Source organism: Bos grunniens, chromosome 25 (genome assembly GCF_055505025.1).
Source record: "Bos grunniens cultivar Pamir isolate PY7600 chromosome 25, Bosgru_T2T1.0, whole genome shotgun sequence".
Lineage (NCBI taxonomy): Eukaryota > Metazoa > Chordata > Mammalia > Artiodactyla > Bovidae > Bos > Bos grunniens.
This window is the reverse complement of record NC_141189.1, coordinates 40,235,995-40,256,690: the sequence shown is the minus strand read 5'-3', so window position 1 is coordinate 40,256,690 and position 20,696 is coordinate 40,235,995. Positions and strand designations below refer to the sequence as shown.

Here is a 20,696-nt window from a genome sequence, read left to right as displayed (position 1 = left end):
TGGGAGACCGGGTGCCTAGGCGGCCGTGACGTCACGCCCGGTGCCTTGTTTCCGGTGCGGAAGCCTGGTCTCCTCGCTTGGAGCGGGCAGTCTGCGCTTCAGAAGGCGAGGCTCGAGGCCGACCAGCAGGACTTTCAGGACCGCAGGGAGGCCAGGTTGGCAGCATCTGCTTTCTCTGCGGCTGTACCTGGGAGACGGAAAACTAAAGGCTAGCTCCAGCCCGCCAAACCTGGTTGGCACCACTCCAAGTACGGAAGGGCTAACTACAGGGGCTGCTGGGAAATGTAGTTCAGCGCCACACAGCCAATGGGAGATCGTCAGGCTCAGCGGTTGGGGCCGAGCAGGATCGGGGCTCGACCGGAAGTGGGCTGTCGGGAGGACCGGAAAGTCTGTGCTAGGTAGCCGCAGTTTCCGCCGCAGCACCTGGGGTCTATCAAAAAACTGAGGTGGCGGTGAGTTGGTGGTGGGTTCTGGCCTCTATCAGGTCTAGGGTTCTGTTACAGCCGTCTCTTTCGGTAGGGGCCGCCCGTTGGTCAGAGCCGGGCGACGCTCCCCTCTCCTGTATGCCAACTCCTACACTGCGGTCTGGACCGGCCATCTTACTTTCTGAGGAATCGTAATTGTCCATTCCGCTTCCGTTCTCCGTTTATCTTTTCTTTCTGCCTTGTTCACATACTCGGTTCATTCGCCAGGGAGGTATTGGTCAAGATTTTGGGCCACACAAGAGCAGAGATTGCCTTATTTCTCTGTGTAAAGTCACTGTCAGTCAGGATGACTAAAGTGAAAATATAAACGAGTCTCGTTTCTTAACGGAAACTGGGTGATTCAGCCATGGTCTAAAATGTGTTTTGAAGAGACTATTGTCAAAACTGTGTGGCCAAAAAAAAAAAAACCACAAAAACTGTATAGCAACAAGTTAAAGAATACCTGTCTTTCCAGACATCAAAATTACGAAACAAAAACAAAAACCTTCTTTAATCAAAGCTGTATAGTTTGAACTACGAGTGAATAAATAGAACAATAAATGCTAAAATTGGTCTGAATATATGTCGACTTGTATGAAAGGGTGGCTTTTTGGTACTAGCAAAAGTTGTCTGTTCTTCCTGGAAAAAAGGAAGACTCCTGTCTTTATATACCCCCAAATTGGGATTTAATAGCCAATGAAAGCATATTTACAAGAACGCTAAGTTTAATATTGAGACAGAGTAGGAAACTGAGGTGCCTTAAAGTAGAATATAAACTTGTGAGAATGTACTAAAAAAAGAAACTTTAGAAAATAATATTGATAAAGTCAAACAAGCGGTAGACTGGAATGTAATTGTGCAAGATAAGTCAAATAAAGAATAAGGCATTCCCAGCGCGCAGAGCTCCTGCCAACTGACCGAAGACTGAGGCAAAGGCCATGGAACCATTCCATAGAGGAGGAAAGCTAAATGATACTGACATTTGAAAAGATATTTAGTGGGAGTTCCCTGACAGTCCATTGGTTTCATTCCTGGTTGGGGAACTAAGACATTGGATGCATCACAGTGTAGTGAAAAAAAGAAAGAAAGAAAAGATGCTTAGCCACAGTTTGGCAGTCTTTCAAAATATCAGCATAGAATTATTATCAGTTCAGTTCCGTTGCTCAGTCATTTCAGACTGTGGAACCCCATGGACTGCAGCACGGCCAGGCTTCTCTGTCCATCATCCACTCCCAGAGCTTGCTCAAACTCATGTCCATCCAGTCAGTAATGTCATCCAACCATCTTATCCTCTGTTATCCCCTTCTCCTCCTGCTCTCAATCTTTCCCAGCATCACGGTCTCTTTCATGAGTCAGTTTTTTTCATCAGGTGACCAAATTATTGGAGATTCATCTTCAGCATCAGTCCTTCCAATGAATATTCAGGGCTGATTTCCTTTAGGATTGACTGGTTTGATCTTGCAGTCCAAGGGACTCTCAAGAGTCTTCTCCAACACAATAGTTCAAAAGCATCAAGAATTACTATGCTGCTGCTGCTAAGTCGCTTCATATCGTGTCCGACTCAGTGCGACCCCATAGATGGCAGCCCACCAGGCTCTGCCGTCCCTGAGATTCTCCAGGCAAGAACACGAGTGGGTTGCCATTTCCTTCTCCAATGCATGAAAGTGAAAAGTGAAAGTGAAGTCGCTCAGTCATGTCCGACTCCTAGCAACCCCATGGACTGCAGCCTACCAGGCTCCTCCGTCCATGGAGTTTTCCAGGCAAGAGTACTGGAGTGGGTTGCCATTGCCTTCTCCGATAGGATCAAATAATTCCATTCCTAGGTATAAACCCAAGAGAAATGAAAACCTATACACAAATAGCATTGTTCATGCTGAAAAGTAGAAACAACCCACTTGTCTGCAGAACAGATTAAGAAGATGTATATCCATATAATGAGTTATTTAACAGTAAAAAAGGAACAAAGCAGTGATACATGCTGCAACATGAATGAACTTTTGACACACTGCTGAGCCAAAGAAACCAGTCACACAAGACCATATATTGTAATTCTTATGTGAAATGTCCAGAACAGGCAAATCCATAGAGATAAAAAATAGTTAGTGGTAGTCTTGGCCTGAGGGCAGAGGGGCAAGACCAGTGACTGCTAATGGGTGCAAGGCTTGTTTTGGGGGTGATGAAAATGTTGTGGAATTAGTGTTGATCCACACATTGTGGATATACTAAAACCTATTTAGTTGTGTATTTAAAAGGGTGCATTTTATGATATGTGAATTATATCTCAATTTAAAAAAACCACCTGATAGGGAAAATTACATCCTACAAATACAAATATTTAATACTTAAAATATTTATGTAAAAGTACTACAAAAAACTCATTGAGTATCTGGATCCCACATAGCAAGTAGTTAAAGGAACTGTACCATTTTTATAGACTTGATGGAAGCAGTTTTTAACATGTTGAGGTATGGGGAAGTCATTCTTGCTTAAAAATGATTTGGCTTGAACTTTATGCTAATTAGAATAGCCTGTTTTATGGGTTGTCTGACTTACATTGTACATATTCTTTAACCATTAAAAAAAAAGACTACAGCTACCAGATTGTTGAAAATGTCCTCTTTGAAGATAGGGATAAATGTTCCCCTCCCACCCCCATAACGCCAATGCTAGTACTCCATTAAAGATGAGGTTCTCTTCCCAGACACCAGGGTCATGCTAACTAGTTGTGTGCATGCTAATCTGCCTCATTTGAAACCTGTCATGTTTGATGTTTTTTGTTCTTTTTTATTAATACTACTTTTTGGCCATGCTGGGCCTTTGTTGCTGTGCGTGGGCTTTTCTGTAATTGCTGGGAGTGAGAATTACTCTCTTGTTGCAGTGTGTGAGCTTCTCATTGTGGCTTTTCTTGCTGTGTCTTGAGCTTGAATAGTTGCAGCCCGTGAGCTCAGTAGTTACAGCTCTCTGGCTTTAGAGCACAGGCTCAATAGTCGTGGAGTATAGGCTTAGTTGCCCCACGGCATGTGGAATCTTCCTGGCCAGGGATCGAACCCGTGTACCCTGCATTGCAAGGCAAATTCTTAACCACTGGACCACCAGGGAAGCCCAATGTTCCTTGTTCTGCCAAGATATAAGACTGTGATTCAGGCATCCAAAATAGAGCAGGATAGTGATTTTGATTTAATTTCAGACTTGTGCTTGCATCATTGAGAACCTCAATTTTCTGAACTGTATCAGACTCAAGGATAGCACAAACCATTCTCAGAAATGTATCTGCTAGTAGCTGCCAGCTGCAACCTAATGGGCCAAGGTCTCCCCTTGTAACTTTGCAACCATTTTGGACCCCAACCAGTCCTTACTTAATAAGCACTCTTATTCTTGCCAGCTTCAATTATAATTCTTGACAAACAACTTATGTAGCTTTGGGGTTTTGCCTGTATGAACCTCCCCCCATTTTGAGGTTCTATGGAACACAGTTCAAGTACTTCTTAAATCTGTGTCTCCCAGGCTGTTGTCCTCAGTTTGGCTTGAATGAAACTATTACTATTATGGATTGTTTATCAAATATGTGTGTTGACAGAATGAAGCAAAAAAGTAGAAGTTCACATGGAAAAATTCATAGCCTCAATTTCAGGTAATGAAGTAAAACACAGGTAAAATCTCATTACATTTCTATCATATCGGCAAAAATTTTGTAAATGATCAACACTGCTTCAGGCATGAAACATTTAAAATCTTTCTGAAGGATTGTATGGCCAACCACTGAAAGTATTGTCAAATAGTTCACGTTCTGAAACAGTTTTAGGAACAATTGGAGGAAAAATCATGTGTATGGGAAGGTGGCAGAAAACGTACACCAAGCTGTTCATGGAAAGATAGCAAGGGAGAATTGGTAACAACAAATGCCAAACCCAGGGAACAGCTGAGCAAACAGGGCACGTGAGCTGTGTCAGCATGTCGATTATGCATGTAGAACAAAGCTCCATGAAGAAAGGAAAGCATGTGTTTTGTGCTCTGGTCACAACCATGGAGAATCTAGGCTCCACTGTGAAGATGGGAAGAGGAGTTGGGGTAGCAGGAGTTTGTGGTTCAATCTTCATTTGATCCTCCTCTTTTCTTACATCCCTCTCTATATGTCATTTTATTCTTTGGCTGTGTTAATTTTTTTCTTTTGAAGTATAGTTGATTTACAATGTTGTGCTAATCTCTGCCATACAGCAGTGTGACTTGGTTATACACATACAGACATTCTTTTTTTATATTCCTTTTCATTTGGTCTATCCCAGGAGACTGGATATAGTTCCCAGTGCTATACAGTAGGACCTTGTTGTTTATCCATTCTCAACATAATAGTTTGCATCTACTGTCCCCAAACTCCGAGTCTGTCCCTCTCCTTCCCCCTCTCTCTTTATGTCTCTCTAAATGGAGAATGAACTAGAACCTAACATTCCACAGACCCACAGATTGGCCGATAGAGCTCAGGAAGAATAGTAACAGCAGCCCCATCTCCTTCATGGTCTTCTGTATGCAAACAGAATCTCACAGTAATCAACTGAGTGACAACAAATGCAATTACAACTACATTTTCTAAGCGATTTATTTATGAGGTCCAGCCACAGTTCATTAATCCAGGTACAAAAGTGATTTGTAGTGATCTAGTCTGCTTGTTTTTCTTCAGGCTTCCTAAGTCCTCAAGACAGGGGAAGGTAGAATGAAGGAACACATCCTTGCCAAGGGTCCTGAGGGAAAATGAGGATGGGCTCTGTCTCAGGAGCATCTTAGGTGCTAATTCTTAAGGATTTATTAAGCAACAGCTGTGTACTCTGAAAGCCTTGTATCATCTGTATGTGTGTTCTCTTTATCCTTACCACTATTTGTGACCTACTTCTGCTTCTGTTCCATAAACTCCTTGGGCACGGGGACTGTTTTTTTATTGATTATATTCCCCACAGCACTGGAACCCAGTAATGACTGTCGAGTGTATGGATTCAAGATTCAAAGCCAGGAGCCTGAAGGGAGATGCAAAGTGTCCGGTATTCAGGGAGGCCGTGGCCACCCCCACTGGACAGATGGTCAGAGGATCCATGTTCTTCTCTCCATCATGTGTCCTGGGGCTGAGGATAGTTTGAAGGGGCCCAGGGGGAAAGTAGCCAGTGGCTGTGAGGGATGTGGGATTTGGCTGTCACATTGTAAAAGGAGATGTCCCCATCTTGTAGTCAACCGAGATGCCCCCATGCCAGCAGGGCTCCCCCATCTGGATCTGGAGAAAGGTGCATGCCTGGCATTCAGTTTACTGCCTCATTGTTTCTACCAAATGCCCATTCTCTGGTGACAGAGTCATGTTCTCCTTGCTGCTCGTGGCTGCGTTGCAGACACCCAGGACCCACCCTGGCTTGTCTCCCACCTTCACTTCTCAGTCATGGTGGCTAGAGAGCAGGCTCAGAGAGCCCAGCACCACGAATCAGCTATAGAATTTTCCTGGACTAGCAGGTAGATGGTCGCACTTTTTTTCCCCAAGGCTCTCACTCTTCACATCATCAGAGAAGATGAAAGATGAGGTTGGAGTGGACAGTTTCTGCTTCCAGAATCACATTAACTGCAGAGAGAACAGAATTCCTGACTTCAGGTCCATGGACAACATCCCCACAGGGTTTTCCCCACATCCAGGAAACGTGGACAGGGTCCTTCTTCAGGAACGCACTGGGGGACCGAGCAGGGACCCAGCAGGCCAAGGCTACTCGCCTCAGGGTGCCTGACCACCAATCAGTTCTGCAACTACAGAGAAAAAGGAGATACGGGCAATGCTGAGCATCCCCAGTCAGAGGGACTACATCTGCCCCAATCCCCACAACAAGGAAAGACAAGGACCCCTCCTCCCTGCTCAGGACCTGCCTGGCTTCCTCTGACTTCACAGGCTGCCATTCCTCCCTGGCACCCAAGCCGGCCTTGGATATTCTGTGGTCTGGCAGTGACCCTGGCTCAGAGACTATGAGAACTTGTCATGACTTTTCTCCCACCTTTGTTATAGGTTTTTTTTTTTTTTTTTTTAAATCTTCTAAATAATGCCTAGAAATCAACAGCACAAGGGACCCCTGGCCAACACAAACTACCACCACCATACTCACCATTGAACGTTTCCACTTCTGAGCGCAGGGTCTCTAAAAGGAGAGAAGGAGTTTGAGTTAGGTTCCCCAGATGGGGACAGATCTGGGACAGGCTGAAGGCAGAGTCAGAAAGGACAAGGAAGATAGAAAAGGGACGCCAGGGGGTCCGGGCTACATGGCTCTTGAAGGCAGGTGAGGGGGCGCCTCCCATTCTCCTGCAAGCCCACCTACCCAAGAAGTGCTTCACGCGCTTCTCCACAAACTCTGATTTCTGGTAGAGCAGGTGGATCTTCTCTTTCACCTCTGGTGGTGTGGCCCACAGCTCAGGGACAGTCACCATCTTGGCCCTAGAGGCAAAAAGACCATTGGCAAAAGAGGGCTGGAGCATGGGGGTGGCCCAAGGTCTCATGAACTGGAAGGGAGGTGCAGCTTCCACCAGGCACACCCAGCCCAGACCCACTTCAAAAAGAAAGCTTCCTTCCTGGGCTTCAAGTTCTAAACACTGGTCCTCAACACTGGCCAGGGGGTGGGCTCTCCAGGGGAGTTTTAAAAACCACAGACACCAGGGGACTTTCCTGGCAATCCAGTGGTTAACACTCCGAGCTTCCAGTGGAGAGGGTGAGGCTTGATCCCTGGTTGGGGAACTAAGGCCCTGCATGCCGCAGAGCAATTAAACTCACACAAGGAATACCCAGTGCAGCCAAAATTTAAAAAGGAATAGGGGATTTCCCTGGTGATTCACTTGTTAAGACTCCACTGCAGGGGCCACAAGTTTGATTCCTGATTGGGAAACTAAGATCCAAGATGCAGCCCAGCCATAAAATAAATGTAAAAAAATAAAAGGAATGGAATTCTGGCACATTCTACAACATGAATGAACCTTGAAGATACGCTAAGTGAGATAAACACAAAAACATAAATACTGCATAATTCCACTTATATGATGTAGCTAGAGTAGTGGAATACATAAAGACAGTAAAATGGTGGTTGCCAGGGGTTGGGGGAGGGGAGATTGGGAAGTTGTATAATAGTACAGAGTTTCCGTTTGGGAAGATGAGAGAGTTCTAGGGTTGGATCATGGTGATGTTCAGTACTGTGATGTATGATGATATGAAGGTACTCACTGAACTGTACATTTTTAAATGCTTAAAATGGCAAATTTTGTGTTACATGTATTTCACCACCAAAAAAAATTCTTCAAAAAAATGGATGCTTGGGTCATACTCCTGAAGATTCAGATTTAATTTTTCAGCCAGGGCCTGAATGTCAAGATCTTGTAATGTTCCCTTGAGTGATTGTAGGTTCCAGCCTCCTTCCCCTTCCCTTCCTCCCCTCCCTTCCCCATCTCTTCCCCTTCTCTTGCCCACCCCCTCCACCGCTGCCTGCTGGGCTTAGAAGATCCACTTCTGGAAAGTGCCTCTCTCCCTGTGCCTGCAAGCAGGCAGTCCTGCAGGAACGGTTTTCACAAGGTGAATTGCACAGGACACGGGCTGTTCGGGGAGGTTTCCTAGGAAGCCACCACCATGCGATAGGCATGTTCATTGGGTTCCATCTTCAATCCCACACTCCCCTCCTGATCATGCTCCCATTCTCCCTACACAAATCCAGAAAGGCCTTTGGAAGCTGCAGGAGATGGGAGGAGGCACATCCCCAGGGTTGGGAGCATCTCCCTCCTAGGGCTGCCTCTCCAGATGCTGCCTGCAGGACCCCCCCCCCCCCCCACCAAGGGATCATCAGGGGACCTCTTGGTACCTGTGCAAGGTGACTCCAATGTCCTAGGAGAGAAAAGAGGGAAGTTCTCCATCACCAGTGTTGTAAGGGCTGTGCTCACTCCTGTTCTCCCTGCCCCAGAGTATCAGCAAAAACAGGGCCCCTCTCCCCAGTTCTAATCACCAAGGTGGCAACTCAGCTGGGGCCTGCCCACAACCGTACCCAAAGTCTGCTGACACCTGGGAGATGCCGGGGGATCCCCTAGATTCTAGGCCACCATGGGTTCCTGAAAATGCATTGCAGGGGCCTGGGCACAAGAGGCATTATGGGTCAGCAAGGACAAGTCCCACCCCAGCCCCAAGGGCCTCACCACTGGGTTGGGGAGAGCTGATGGCAGTATTGGGAGCCCCTGTCATCCTACTGGGCACAACGGACAGAGGAAGGCCAGGCTCAGCCGCACTCACCTTCATAAGCTCCCACTCTGGCTGGCACTGCTTGGCCTCCAGCTCCCCAATCAGCTTGTCGAGAAGGGCGATGTCCCTTGTCCTTTGGGTGCCATATGTCTCCCTAACCTGGCCGATGGTCTGGCCCAACTCCTCTAACCAGGCCACAAAGAGCCGCTCCTGCTGCTCTAAAAATTGGCACAGCTGCTCCAACTGGTACTGGATTCTCTGCTTTTGGGTTTCAGCTTGTTTCTGGGGAACAGAAGTCAGGGAGGTGTAAGGGCCTGTGTGCTCAGGGAATACCCAGAAGGCCACCTTCCAAAGGGGGAGTCCTCTGTCCTCCCCCTGAATGGGGGCAAGTCAGTCCATCTATTTGGATGCAAGTGAACTTGACTTCCAATACTCTTGCACACTGGCCACCCATGACTTTCTCATCACTAGAAAGTTGCAATGGACAGGTGAAGTTGCTCTAGGATAACTTTCTTTCATCCAAGGAGGGAGAGGACCCTTCACATAGACTGTATAGAAGAAACCTCATTTTTGGCTCAAAAGGACAGGACTAAATCTCTCAAGTTCTTTTGAACCAAAAATGTTTCTGCACCTTTTGTTGTTAATTTTTAATATGGGCACATTCATTGATTAGCTAAACTGCTAGACACAGCAAAGACTGCTAGTGGGTAGAACTCTGGTGTAAATTCCAGACAGCCCAGGACCTCCCAGGACGCTTTGTGGATGTTTGCCTGGCCCCTGTTCCCCTGCCACCTGTGGTCTCCTAGTTGACATATGATAGTGGTTTCGACACTGCCTGGTATTTTTCTGTAATTAAGGAGTAAGACTATGAACTCGATGCGTGCAGAACCACACACCTTCCACGTTACAGTCAGCAGCCTTTGCTGAATCACATGCTGGGTTTCGAATGTGGAAGAGTGTTCTCCCAGTCTTTACAGCACAGCACCACAGACACACACCTGTGCCTCTGGTCCGCACGAGTCACTTTCCCCATCACTCACTGTCTGAGTCTAGACTATCAACAACAAAACCAAGACTGGGTTGTGGCATTTGCTGTTTCTGTGGCATAGATGGGCTTCTCTGGTGGCTCAGACGGTAAAGAATCTGCAGTGCGGGAGACCTGGGTTTGTTCCCTGGATTAGGAAGATCCCCTGGAGGAGGGCATGGCAACCCACTCCAGTATTCTTGCCTGGAGAATCCCCATGGAGAATCCCCATGGATAGAGGAGCCTGGTGGGTTACAGTCCATGGGGTTGCAAAGAGTCAGACACGACTGAGCAACTAAGCACTAAACATGTGGGCATAGATACTCCCACATGTGTCTAACTTGAGACATGTGGTGAGTCTCAAGCTTCCAATGTGATGTTCCTAAACATGGAATCTGGGACACCTTTTGTGGTTGATGGCAGTAATGTGGACTTTTTTTTTTTTTAAGAGGACGGGTCAACCGTCCTGTTCAATGGCCTATATTCTAAAATTCTCTGATAGTTTTGCTCATGATTAAATTCAGGAGAAACATGGGGTAGGGGGTGAGGGTGCCATAGACCTAATGCCATGCTCTTTCTAGCCCATCCCATTGGGAGGCAAAGACTATCCAGTTTGCCATCATCAGTATAGGGATTCTATGGTTGGTAACTGGTTAAGGAGGGGTCTACTGGTCACTACTGTAAATATATATTATTTCCTTTATAATTACTGAGTAATTTGGGGAGTGGTAGTTTGAGAGTATATAAGTATGCTGTTCTCTGCTGGTTTTTTCCTAAAAAATTTAGCTTCTGTTGCTGATCCCTGTTGGTGCCAACTGTATAGTGGAAATCTTCTAATTCAATTATTCTTCTTCTGTACTTGTTTTAGCTGGCTTTCTGCTGTAAAAAGGAGGTTTCCTACCCTCTTTTCTATGATTAAAAAATTTTTTTTTCATTATTTGAAAAAGGAGGAGGAGGTGAAGGCCTGAAAACAGCATTTCCTTTTCATAAGGGCCCATGTCACTGCATCTGAAGGGAAGGCTGGACACTTTTCTTTCCCTGAGCAGCCCAGGCTCCTGCCTCAGCGTCCTCCACTCCACCAGGAGCACCCCTGACCTCTGCTCCACCCACAAGTTCAAGCCACCTGGGGTTATAGGAAAGGGTTTTCATTTGACTACCATTCAGCTGGCTCAGAGGTTAAAGCGTCTGCCTGGAATGTGGGAGACCTGGGTTCAATCCCTGGGTCAGGAAGATCCCCTGGAGAAGGAAATGGTAACCCACTCCAGTATTCTTGCCTGGAGAATCCCATGGACAGATAAGCCTGGTAGGCTACAGTCCATGGGGTTGCAAAGAGTCAGACACAACTGAGCAACTTCACTTTCTTTCTTTCTTTCAGCAGTTTCCCAAAAGTCAGACACCTGGACATCTGCCACCCCCCCTCCTTCTCATCCTGCCCTTTGTTTTCTTTGCCTGTTTCTCACTGCCGTGTGGTGGGTCCTGACAAGTTTGGAATTCAGGGAGATGAAATCCAACCAACAGAAATGCATCAGACAAATCAAGGCTCTGTGGGTTAGTTAGGCACCTCCGCACGAAGGCAAAACAGAAGCAACTAAAGCATCCAAGAGTCTGGACGACACCTTAACAGGAAGGCTACTAAGTGGTACTTATTGGAATCTGCAGTGTTACAGAACCACAGTTTTAAAAGACAATGTCCACTTTAACCATATATTTAAAAAATAAATATGGCTTTTGTAAAAAAAAAGATAACAGCAATTATGAAAACAACATGGAGCAGTATTTAAAGTAGAAAGTCTCTCCTCCCCTTTCCTCAATCTCATTCCTCACTTACAGCATCCATTTCTCTAAACCATTTTGTGGTGAGTCTAAGAAAGTGTGACCGGGTCCTGGGAGATGCCCCTTGCTGGAGGTGGACTCCATCCCCAGGGACAAGCTCATCTCTGGACACCTGTTATTCCCTGCCCCCCAGGAGCAGACGACTCTAAATATGTGATCAGCTATGTTTCCCTGTGAGCCAGTACAGGACTTGAGGGACCCCTGCTCACTCTGGGTTCCCTGCTTCCTTCTACAGGGGTGAACCCAGTCAATGACAGGCCACAGACCACCCCCAACCTTACCAGGGAGTTCACTGTTTTCTTATCGCCCTGAGATCTCTGCTCCTCTCCAGATTTTCTCAACTCCTTCAGATGGTCCAACTGCTTCTGAATTTGCTCCTGAAAAACACACACACAAAAAACATTTGTTGAAGCTTAAACTTTGGCCCCTGCCATCTTTAGTTGGTGCCAACCCTAGATGGGAAAATTTGCTTCAGGGAATAAAGCTGGGGGTGCTGCAGCCAGGAGCATGGGGAGAGGTAACCAGAGGAAGAATGACCCCATCACACCAAAAGAAGCAGAGCCAAGAGGTGGTGAGGAAGATTTCTTGTAAGCACCTGGATTCAGCCAAATCTGAAGTTAGATTCCCATAGACCTCTGAGCTACGTGCAGCATCCCTCTTTGCTGGCTCTATTTGTATGTGTTTGCCATTTACAGCCCAAGAATGCTGGCTAATGCACCAGCTCCTAGCGTTTCAGGGAACCCCTCTGGTGTGTTCAGGTGCCCAGCAGAGAAGGGTCCCAATGCAGGAAGCCCTACCTTGTATTCCAGGGCAGCCTCCTCAATGGGGCGCACCCGGTGGCCCCGGTGCTCCTGGCTCAGCCGGCAGATAAGGCAAATGAGCTCCCCATGGTCCTCGCAGAAGAGCAGCTGTGCTTGCTTCATGTGACGCTCACACTGTGGCAGGCTCTTGGGGTTCAGACTGGCCATCTGCAGGCCCTCCTGCCACTCACGGCTTCCATGGCTCTTCCCCGGGAGCAAGTCCTGGCACCGGGGGCAGCTGGCTGAGCGGCTGAGTGAGGCCTCAGGGTCCCTGGAAGCCGCAGAGCAGCTGCAGGAGATGTGCACACAGCTGCCACCAACCGGGTCTCCTTCCTGGGCACGGCAGAGAGGACACACAGCCTTGTCCTGCAGCCTCCCTGAGGACACAGCAATGGAAAAAAAAAGCTCCTGAGTGACAAACCCAAGATGCTACCAGGGGACGCTGCAAATCAGCGTGGTGAGAATCTGTACCTGGGATGTGAATATTCTCTGTTAGACTGAGGCCTTTTCCTAGCTTGGCCTCCCCCAACTTCCCTCCAGTGAGAACACTCGGACTGAGGGCTAAGGCCTGGATCTCATGCCAGTCCTGAAACTTGGAATTGTCAGGCATTTATCCTAAAGAAAGGCGTTTTGCTATAAATTCTATGCCTTCCTCCTGCACATACACTGACACAGGTGGTATAAAGATGGGAAGACATTCTACTGGTGTTGGCTTTACCACATACCACCACTGAGAGGGTGCATAACTTGAGTTCTCAGGGGATGGTTACTCGCTAATGGTTGAACCCAGAGACCCTAGCAGAACCCCTGGCACCTGGTAAACATTTGGGACGTGTGTGTTGAATGAAGGAATGAATGAGCCACTGCTCACATTGTAATTCAGAAAACATGATGTGAAAGTACAGCAGTAACTTTACAAGGCTGAAGGGTGTAACCCACCGTGATGACCTACAGCCGTGACCAGCTCTGCTCCAAGACCAGCACAGCTTCATAAAACAGAAATAATAGGAGACACAAGAGGAAATAGAAACACACTTAATCCGCGAGTCCCCTCCTACCACCTCCTCTCTCAGGGTCCCAGGAACTCATATCTGTAAGTGAGACTGCGAGCTCCCCAGTGACAGTTTCCCTCTTCCCTTATGATGACATTGTTTGTGGTCCATATTACTGCTTCCTCACCCCTGCTCCCCCAAAACTACATTTCCCAGCCTCCCTAGCAGTTAGGTGTGGTCATGTGACTCCAGACACACCTCATTTCATTGCACTTCCCTTTATTGGGACACTTCATTTTTTACAAAATAAAGGTTTGCGACATCCCTGTGCTACCAGATGATGGTGAACATTCTTTATCAATAAAGTATTTTTAAATTAAGGTGTGGATGTTCCCTGGTGGTCTGGTGGTTAGATTCAACCCTTTCACTGCCATGGCCCAGGTTCAGTCCCTGGTGGAGGAATGGAGATCACACAGCCATGCAGTGAGGACAAAAATAAAAGGTATATACATTGTTTTTTTAGACATAATTGTACACTTAATACAGACTACAATATAGTGTAGACATATATACTGGAAAACCAAAACTTTGCTGTGACTGGCTTACTGCAATATTTGCATTATTGCAGTGGTCTGGAACAAAACCCACTTTACTGCTGAGGTATGTCTGTACATTCTGGCCAAGAAGCTGTAAACAGAGGCATCATGGGCAGCATCTAGAAACTTCCAAAAACCTTCCCTAAGTGATACCATTCTCCTTTGTCCCTCCATCCTGTTGCCTGGAATGAGGATGCTACCATCTGAGACCATGAGCTTCAAACTCTGTGGAGCAGAAAAGCAGCAGGAGCTGGGGTTCCTAGCCAGAGGGTACCACATTCATCCCAGACTATGTGTCATTTTTGTGAAAGGGGAACAAATGTCTATCTTGTTTCAGTTCTGTTACTTTGGTGTTTCTGTCATTCACAACCCATCATCCTAAGTTCTGCCTCTAGTAAAAGAGACCTACAATTTTGGCCACCAGCTTCCTCTCTGCTCAGAGACAGACTGGCAGAATCTCAGCCCCTTGACATACTGCCATGGAGTACTGTAAGGTGATATTTACCTAGTCTTTCCCAGATGATCAACCTGAGGTTCAGAAGCCCTTGGGGATTCTAAAGAAGTGTCTAAGAGCTAACTAGCTGAAATGTATTCAACATTGCAACATTTTGTGAAGATGTGCAGATATGCCTTTTTTCAGGATTCAGAACCTACAATCAGATTTTCAAAGGATTGAGGCCCTCAAGGTGGACTCAAGGGTCCAGTGAAATGGTTAGAGTAGAGACAAAAGCAGGCTTGTGCATCTTCCCAGGTGGTGCAGTGGCAAGGAATCTGTCTGCCAGTGCAGGAAACACAGACACAAGTTTGATCCCTGGGTTGGGAAGATGCCCTAGAGTAGGAAATGGCAACCCACTCCAGTATCCTTGTCTATGAAATTCCATGGACAGAGGAGCCTGGCGAGCTACAGTCCACAGGGTCACAAAGAGTCAACTGTGCACACACACGGGAAAACCTGCACCAGTCATCATTCCTAAGGATACCAGGTCTTCTGGACCCTGAGGTCCTTTCTTACCTGAAGATGGAGAGACTTCTGGATCTGAAGGCTCATGGGGCACACTGGAGGCCTTCGGAGCCCCAGTTCCACTCCTCTCTGAAGGAGCTGTGGGTTCTAGATGCTCCCCAATCATCATCTTTCCAGCCAGTGGTACACTTAAAGGTGTATTCCTGAGTGCTGTCCCCTCCAGGGTCGTGGCATGCCCTGGATTCCTGAAGCCTTTCTCCAGAGTCACGGTCGGTCCCGTTTTCAGAGTGGCCACTTCGCTGGCAGTGGTTGCTGAGCTTGGATTCTCAGTGTTCATTTTCTCCTGAAGCAGAAGAATTTCTGGATTGAGGGGTCCTGTCTCTTCTGGAGAAATGGTAAGTTCAAGACTTTTGGGTCGCTTCTTTCCTGAAGGTAAATATACTTCCGATATCTTTGTTTCTTTCCTTCCTGGGGACCCAGCCAACGACCCGCTGGTGAGTCCCTGGAGCCTTCCTGCAGAGCTGGCGTTCCTCCGCAGCCTGACGCTTGGACAGCTCCCTTTCTCCTTCTCTCGCGGCACCTTGGTGAGGAAGGGGCTTCTCTTGGAAGACAGAGTCGTGTTCTTGGCCCCCAGCTTGCTCTGCACCTCCAGGCCCTCAGAGCCTTTCTGATCTCGTTGTTTGCCCAGAGGCTTCTTCTGGGGCCCCCTGCTAGCCTCAGGCTGGCTGGAGGGTGGGCAGCCAGCCCCATCAGCACTTTGTCGCTGCTTGTCACCTTCCAGACCATCTGGGGTCTTTAGGCTCTTGGGCTTCATCTCCCCAGAGGAACCCGACATTGCTGAGCTGTCTGTGTCACTTTCTTGTATCCGACACTCTGAAAAGACAATGAGATGAAAAGGCATGGGAATGCCCGGTGCTCACAGTCAAGATTTGGGGAAAGGGAGAGAAGAGAGAACCCCCTCAGAAATTAGGGAAGTTCAGGACATTCTAGACAATGGCAGTCAATTAGCATTTAATAAGATCATATTCATTATCTGCTGTCTTATTTCTGAAGTAGTACTTTTCAAACTTTTTTATGCAGAAGTTGTTTCCAACATAAGGTCTTACATAGAATAGTTTATTGGTATACAGTAATTGGTATACATTTGTGTGTGATTTACAGATCTACAAAACTCAGTTATCAGTCAATAAAGATAGGTGCAAAAGTTTGAAATCAAGGGTCATGAGGAACAGGGTGGAGAACACGTGTACACCCGTGGCGGATTCATGTTGATGTATGGCAAAACCAATACAATATTGTAAAGTAATTAGCCTCCAGTTAAATAAATTCACATTAAAAAAAACTTTAGAAGCTAATATTTTGCTGTAAATTTGGTTTCATGAAATGAATAAAATCCTAACTTATTCAGTTCAGTGTAAACAGTTTAAAAAACAAGTTTGCCTGGAAATGTCAGGGCAATATTTAATTAAACATAAATGACAGAAAGGGCTGAATTTCAACATCTCCATAAAAAGGAGTTCAAGTATAGTATGAACTATCACACTGATGGCCTCCAGTATTTTAAAATTTGGTTAATGGCACATTTTAATATGAATTTGTTAGTTTTGTAAGTTAAACAATTCATAAATTTTGAATCAAGTATTTGCCAACTTTCTAAAGAATCCCTGAAATGTCTTTCTGGGATACAATTTGAAAACCACTACTAAAGAAAATAACCTATAATTAGCACCTTAATTTTTGGTTTGAAAAAGTCCATAGTAAAATTAAGATTGCTTAAAACACTTTGTTGTTGGCTTTCCAGGAAAACATATTTTACAAAAACTGCCTCAGGAACTGGTGAAAAACCCTGAAGAGGCTCATAACCAAGTTTTAAAATAAAAAAAAAATTAAAAATTATCCTCATTAAATTATACCAGGTTCAGATTACAGTCTAGCTTTATCACTCTTTCAAAGAGCAGAGAAATTTTGTTATGTAAACTGCTCTACCTCATAGAAGGACATGAAAAGCATTCCTGATATATTCTTAAAATCTAGATATAGAGGCGCTGCGAAGTCGTGTGGAGGAGCGCGCCCCCCAGCCGCCGCAGCCCCTCGCCGTTGCGGTATTTTGAAAAAAAAAAAAAAAAGAAAAAACAAATCTAGATATAGAAGAAAATTTCAGACATCGAAGAATAGTTTTTTTAAACTGGTCCCAGAGTAGCGCCCCTGCCCCCACCAAATCTCAAAAAAAAAAAAAAAAAAGACTCTCGAAAAGCAGAAATCCAATAGACCACATTCTTTGATCACAGTGTAATAAAATCAGAAAGTGACAGCAAAGGGGTAGAAGAAGAAGGAAGGAAAAGAGGAAAGAAAGAAAAGATGAAAGAGAAATAAGGAGGGAAAGAAAGAAAAGGAAGGAAGGAGAAAGCCCTTTTGAGAATTTTAGAATACTTTTGTGACATGTGTTAGAGGAGAACTCAAAACTGAAAAGAGATAACAATGTTACCCATCAACCCAGTTGATAGGAGTGGTTAGTTTCTTGCTCAACCGAAGATACTCGTCTGTAGGTGTTAATGTCAAATGAAGTGAAGGACTCTACCAGCAGGCATCCAGCCCCTGCCTCTCCTGATCTGGCCCCATAATCAGAACCTCAACCTCCTGGGTTTGTTTGTTTTTTTAAAGCCACTGGGAGCTTTAGCTTTGCTCCAGCTGCAAAGACCAGAGAAGGGGACAGAACTTGATCAGCTGAAGAAGTCACAGGAGTTGTCGCAGACCTGGGACTCCGGACCCCCAAGTCAGTATGCACTGGCCTGAACACAAGTTCCCTCTTGTACCTTCCTCCCAACTCCACGAACAGCCAGCAGTTGCACTGAAAGAGGAGGGCGCTTGGGGCCGCTTACCTGTGCTGATCACCTGGTGAAGCTCCTCTGCCAGGAGGTGCTGGTTGATGGCCCTCAGGACCTGCAGGGTTAGCTGCACGGCATACTCCTCCCCATAGTGATTGACCATCAGAGAGGCCAGCTTCACTGGCTCGGCTGTCTGCAGTTGGCCCCGGGGGATCCGGAGGTGCTCCTTCTCCAGGCTGGTGTTCTGCAGCTTGAACTTGAACTTCTCGAAGTCATAGGGCAAAAGCTCTTCCAGGGAGTAGAGTAGATGGTCACTCCGGGTCCTGACCATGGTGGTGACCAGAAGAGACTGCAGGCAGTCGTCCTGCTTCTGAGGGAAGAAACTACTGTCTGTCCTGGTGCCCAGAGAGTGAAAAGATGCAGCTTGTGAAATAACGGAAAAGGCACAGGAAGTGCTCTGTGTTTTGGTGGGGAACCAAGACTAAGGCTGTTAGTGTGTCATTGCTGGCTTGCATCCTCTTCTTCAAAGAATCAGAGGTTTTTCCAGGTGGGAGGGCTCAATGCCTTGTCAGACACATGGTGGTCCTGCACGCCAGCTGTCACTGACCCAGGCTGGACTTCGGAGTGGTGGGTTAGTCTTTGAGGGAGGGTCTGGGATTGGATTCCAGATTCTTGATCTTTGGAAGCCTCTCAGATGCTTCCCTCCTTCCTCCCAGGAAGGTGGGAGTGGGAGTGGGGAACAGAGTCCCTGGTCCCATGCTGGAGAGAATCACAATGAGGGTCAGTCCCTCTGGTCAGCTTCTCTCCTCCAGACTCTTGGGGTTTTATTAACCCTCTGGAGCCAATGGTAGGAGGATGAGGAGCAGCAGATACAGCCCTGCAACTCTGCCCTTCCCTGTCAGAGGAGACAGGCGAGGTCTGGAGGCATGCCAAGAGAAAAGCCCTAGGATCACTCCTGTGGAAGTAGTTCCAGTTGTCTGGTTCTTCCAGCAACATAAAGGCCTAGGAATGCCACGCCTGGGACCACCACCGTGACTCATTTGTCCCAGAGTTGACTCTGCCATGACTTCCTAGGAGCAGACCCCGGAGGGAGGGCATCATACACGTACGGTTACTGAACACATGTTCTGGGCCAGGATGCTGGAGAAACAAGGGTGAAAAGGTGTCCTTAGGGCTCACAGCCCAGTGTGGGGCCCCAGCCATGGCCCCGAAGCTAATGGACGTGGTGTGGGCGGAGTGACTTCTTCCTCTCTTAACTGCTCTCTCTCTGCTACAGTGATTTTTATCCTCAATTTTGTTTCTGAAAAATTTCAAATCCACAGAAAAGTTAAGAGCATAGTACAACGAACACGTATATGCTCTCAACCCCTGTTCATCAGTTGTTTACATATTATGTTTGGTGATTCTCTCCCTCTCATACACCCGTGCACACTTCTGCTTTTTCTTTTTTGAAGCATTTAGGAATAAGTTGAAAACATATCAGGTATCATTCCAAATACCCTAACCATCCTAAATATTAAGAACAAGAATATGAGGATAATTACTTATGTATTTATTTATGGCCACGCCTCTGGGCTTGCGGAATGGAATCTTAATTCCCCGGCCAGAGACTGAACCTGGGCCACAGCGGTGAAAGCACCAAGTCCCAACCACTGGACCGCCAGGGAATTCCCAAGGATATTGTTTTTTTTTTCCAAGGATATTATTTTAAATAATCACAATACTGTTATCACACTCAGGGAATCTAATATTGTTAACAATACTACAATCCGTCTGTAATCAAATGCCCCAGTTATCCTGATAATGTCTTTGATAGCTCATTAAAAAAAATTTTTTTTCCTAACTAGAATCCAGTCAGAGATCATGCATTGCTTTTAGTTGTCATATCATTGTAGTCTCCTGTCATCTAGAACACTTTCACATCCCCCCATCTTTTATTTTTTAAATTTTTATTATTAATATTTTTTTTTTTTTGGCCTTGCTGTGCAGCATGTGGGATCTTAGCTCACCAACCAGGGATCAGACCTGTGCCTCCTGCACTGGGAACAGAGTCTTAATCACTGAACCACCAGGGAATTTTCTCCCCTCACTTTTTAAAATTAATTAACTTGTTTATTTTTGGCTGTGCTGGGTCCTTATTGCTGAGTGTGGGCTTTTATCTAGCTGCGGAGAACAGGGGCTACTCTCTGGTTATGGCACAGGTTTCTCATCACAGTGGCTTCTCTTGTTGCAGAGCATGGGCTCTAGGGTGCTCAGGCTTCAGTAGTTGCAGCACATGGGCTCAGTTGCTCCGAAGTACGTGGGATCTTCCCAGGCCAGGGATTGAATCTGTGACTCCTGAGTTGGCAGGTGGATTCTCATCCACTGAGCCACTAGGGAAACCCACCCCTCACCTTTTGAAATTCTTCCTTTGAAGACATTAATGTTTTAAAAAAAGTCTGTTCCAAGCACAATGTCCCTCAGTGTAGATTTGTGTGATTGTTTCCTCATTATTAGATTGAGGATATATCCTGTTTATCCTTGAGATCTCTCCATTGTAAAAGGTCATTTTCTTTCTTTGTTATTAACATGTAAACTGGCATGTGGAAGGGTCTTGTGCTCTCAGTCTTTCACCCCATGGTGTTAGCCTTCATTGATGATCCCTTCCTAAATCAGTTGCTAGAGTGGTGGTTGCAAAATGGTGGCATTTCTATCACTGAGTTGGCAAATAATGCCATATCCTGATTGAAACTTGCTGTCTTTGTCATGAAATGTTTGGCTTACAGATATTTTTCCAAATGTTTTGTTGGTGATACAGTTACCCCTGAATGATGCTTACTCTGTGCCTTTTTTTTAAACTCTGTGCTTTATACCCATTGTTCTCTAAAATCTGTGCAGCATCCCTTCAGAGCAGGATTCATTCAGGATTCACTACAGCTGGGATTAGTGGGTTAGAGACCTGCCCCAGAGTCAGGGTTCAAACTCACTCTATTAACCA

At 46.2% G+C, this 20,696-nt stretch overlaps 1 protein-coding gene, 1 long non-coding RNA gene and 1 pseudogene across 4 annotated transcripts; 1 reads left to right on the top strand and 2 right to left on the bottom strand.

Moving 5' to 3' along the window:
- The first annotated feature begins 42 nt into the window (after positions 1-42).
- Positions 43-11,453, top strand: LOC147345541 (uncharacterized). Of its 2 annotated transcripts, none has more exons than XR_015154873.1 (2): positions 43-452; positions 11,091-11,453. It is a non-coding gene; the product is annotated as an uncharacterized LOC147345541 (long non-coding RNA). The 2 variants fall into 2 exon arrangements; XR_015154872.1 differs by having other exon boundaries at positions 57-452; positions 11,088-11,453.
- Positions 5,041-6,204, bottom strand: LOC147345542 (pyrin pseudogene; annotated as a pseudogene). The gene has a single exon (XR_015154860.1). The product of XR_015154860.1 is annotated as a pyrin pseudogene (transcript).
- MEFV (MEFV innate immunity regulator, pyrin) lies at positions 5,041-20,317 on the bottom strand. The gene is made up of 9 exons (XM_086376065.1): positions 17,774-20,317; positions 14,946-15,767; positions 12,343-12,722; positions 11,827-11,922; positions 8,740-8,970; positions 8,318-8,340; positions 6,797-6,912; positions 6,587-6,619; positions 5,041-6,236 (listed from the first exon to the last, which is right to left on the bottom strand). The coding sequence occupies exons 1-9, from the start codon at positions 18,048-18,050 to the stop codon at positions 6,205-6,207; spliced, it is 2,010 nt and encodes a 669-aa protein (XP_086232191.1). The 5' UTR covers positions 18,051-20,317; the 3' UTR covers positions 5,041-6,204.
- Positions 20,318-20,696: the final 379 nt, after the last annotated feature.

Excerpts from the sequence above, each read along its gene's own strand:
- MEFV (XM_086376065.1), bottom strand. The coding sequence starts at position 18,050 with ATGGTCAGGACCCGGAGTGACCATCTACTCTACTCCCTGGAAGAGCTT. Across the intron at positions 15,768-17,773 it reads TCACCAGGTGATCAGCACAG|AGTGTCGGATACAAGAAAGT; the intron begins GTAAGCGGCCCC and ends TTGTCTTTTCAG. Across the intron at positions 12,723-14,945 it reads AGAAGTCTCTCCATCTTCAG|GGAGGCTGCAGGACAAGGCT; the intron begins GTAAGAAAGGAC and ends CTGTGTCCTCAG.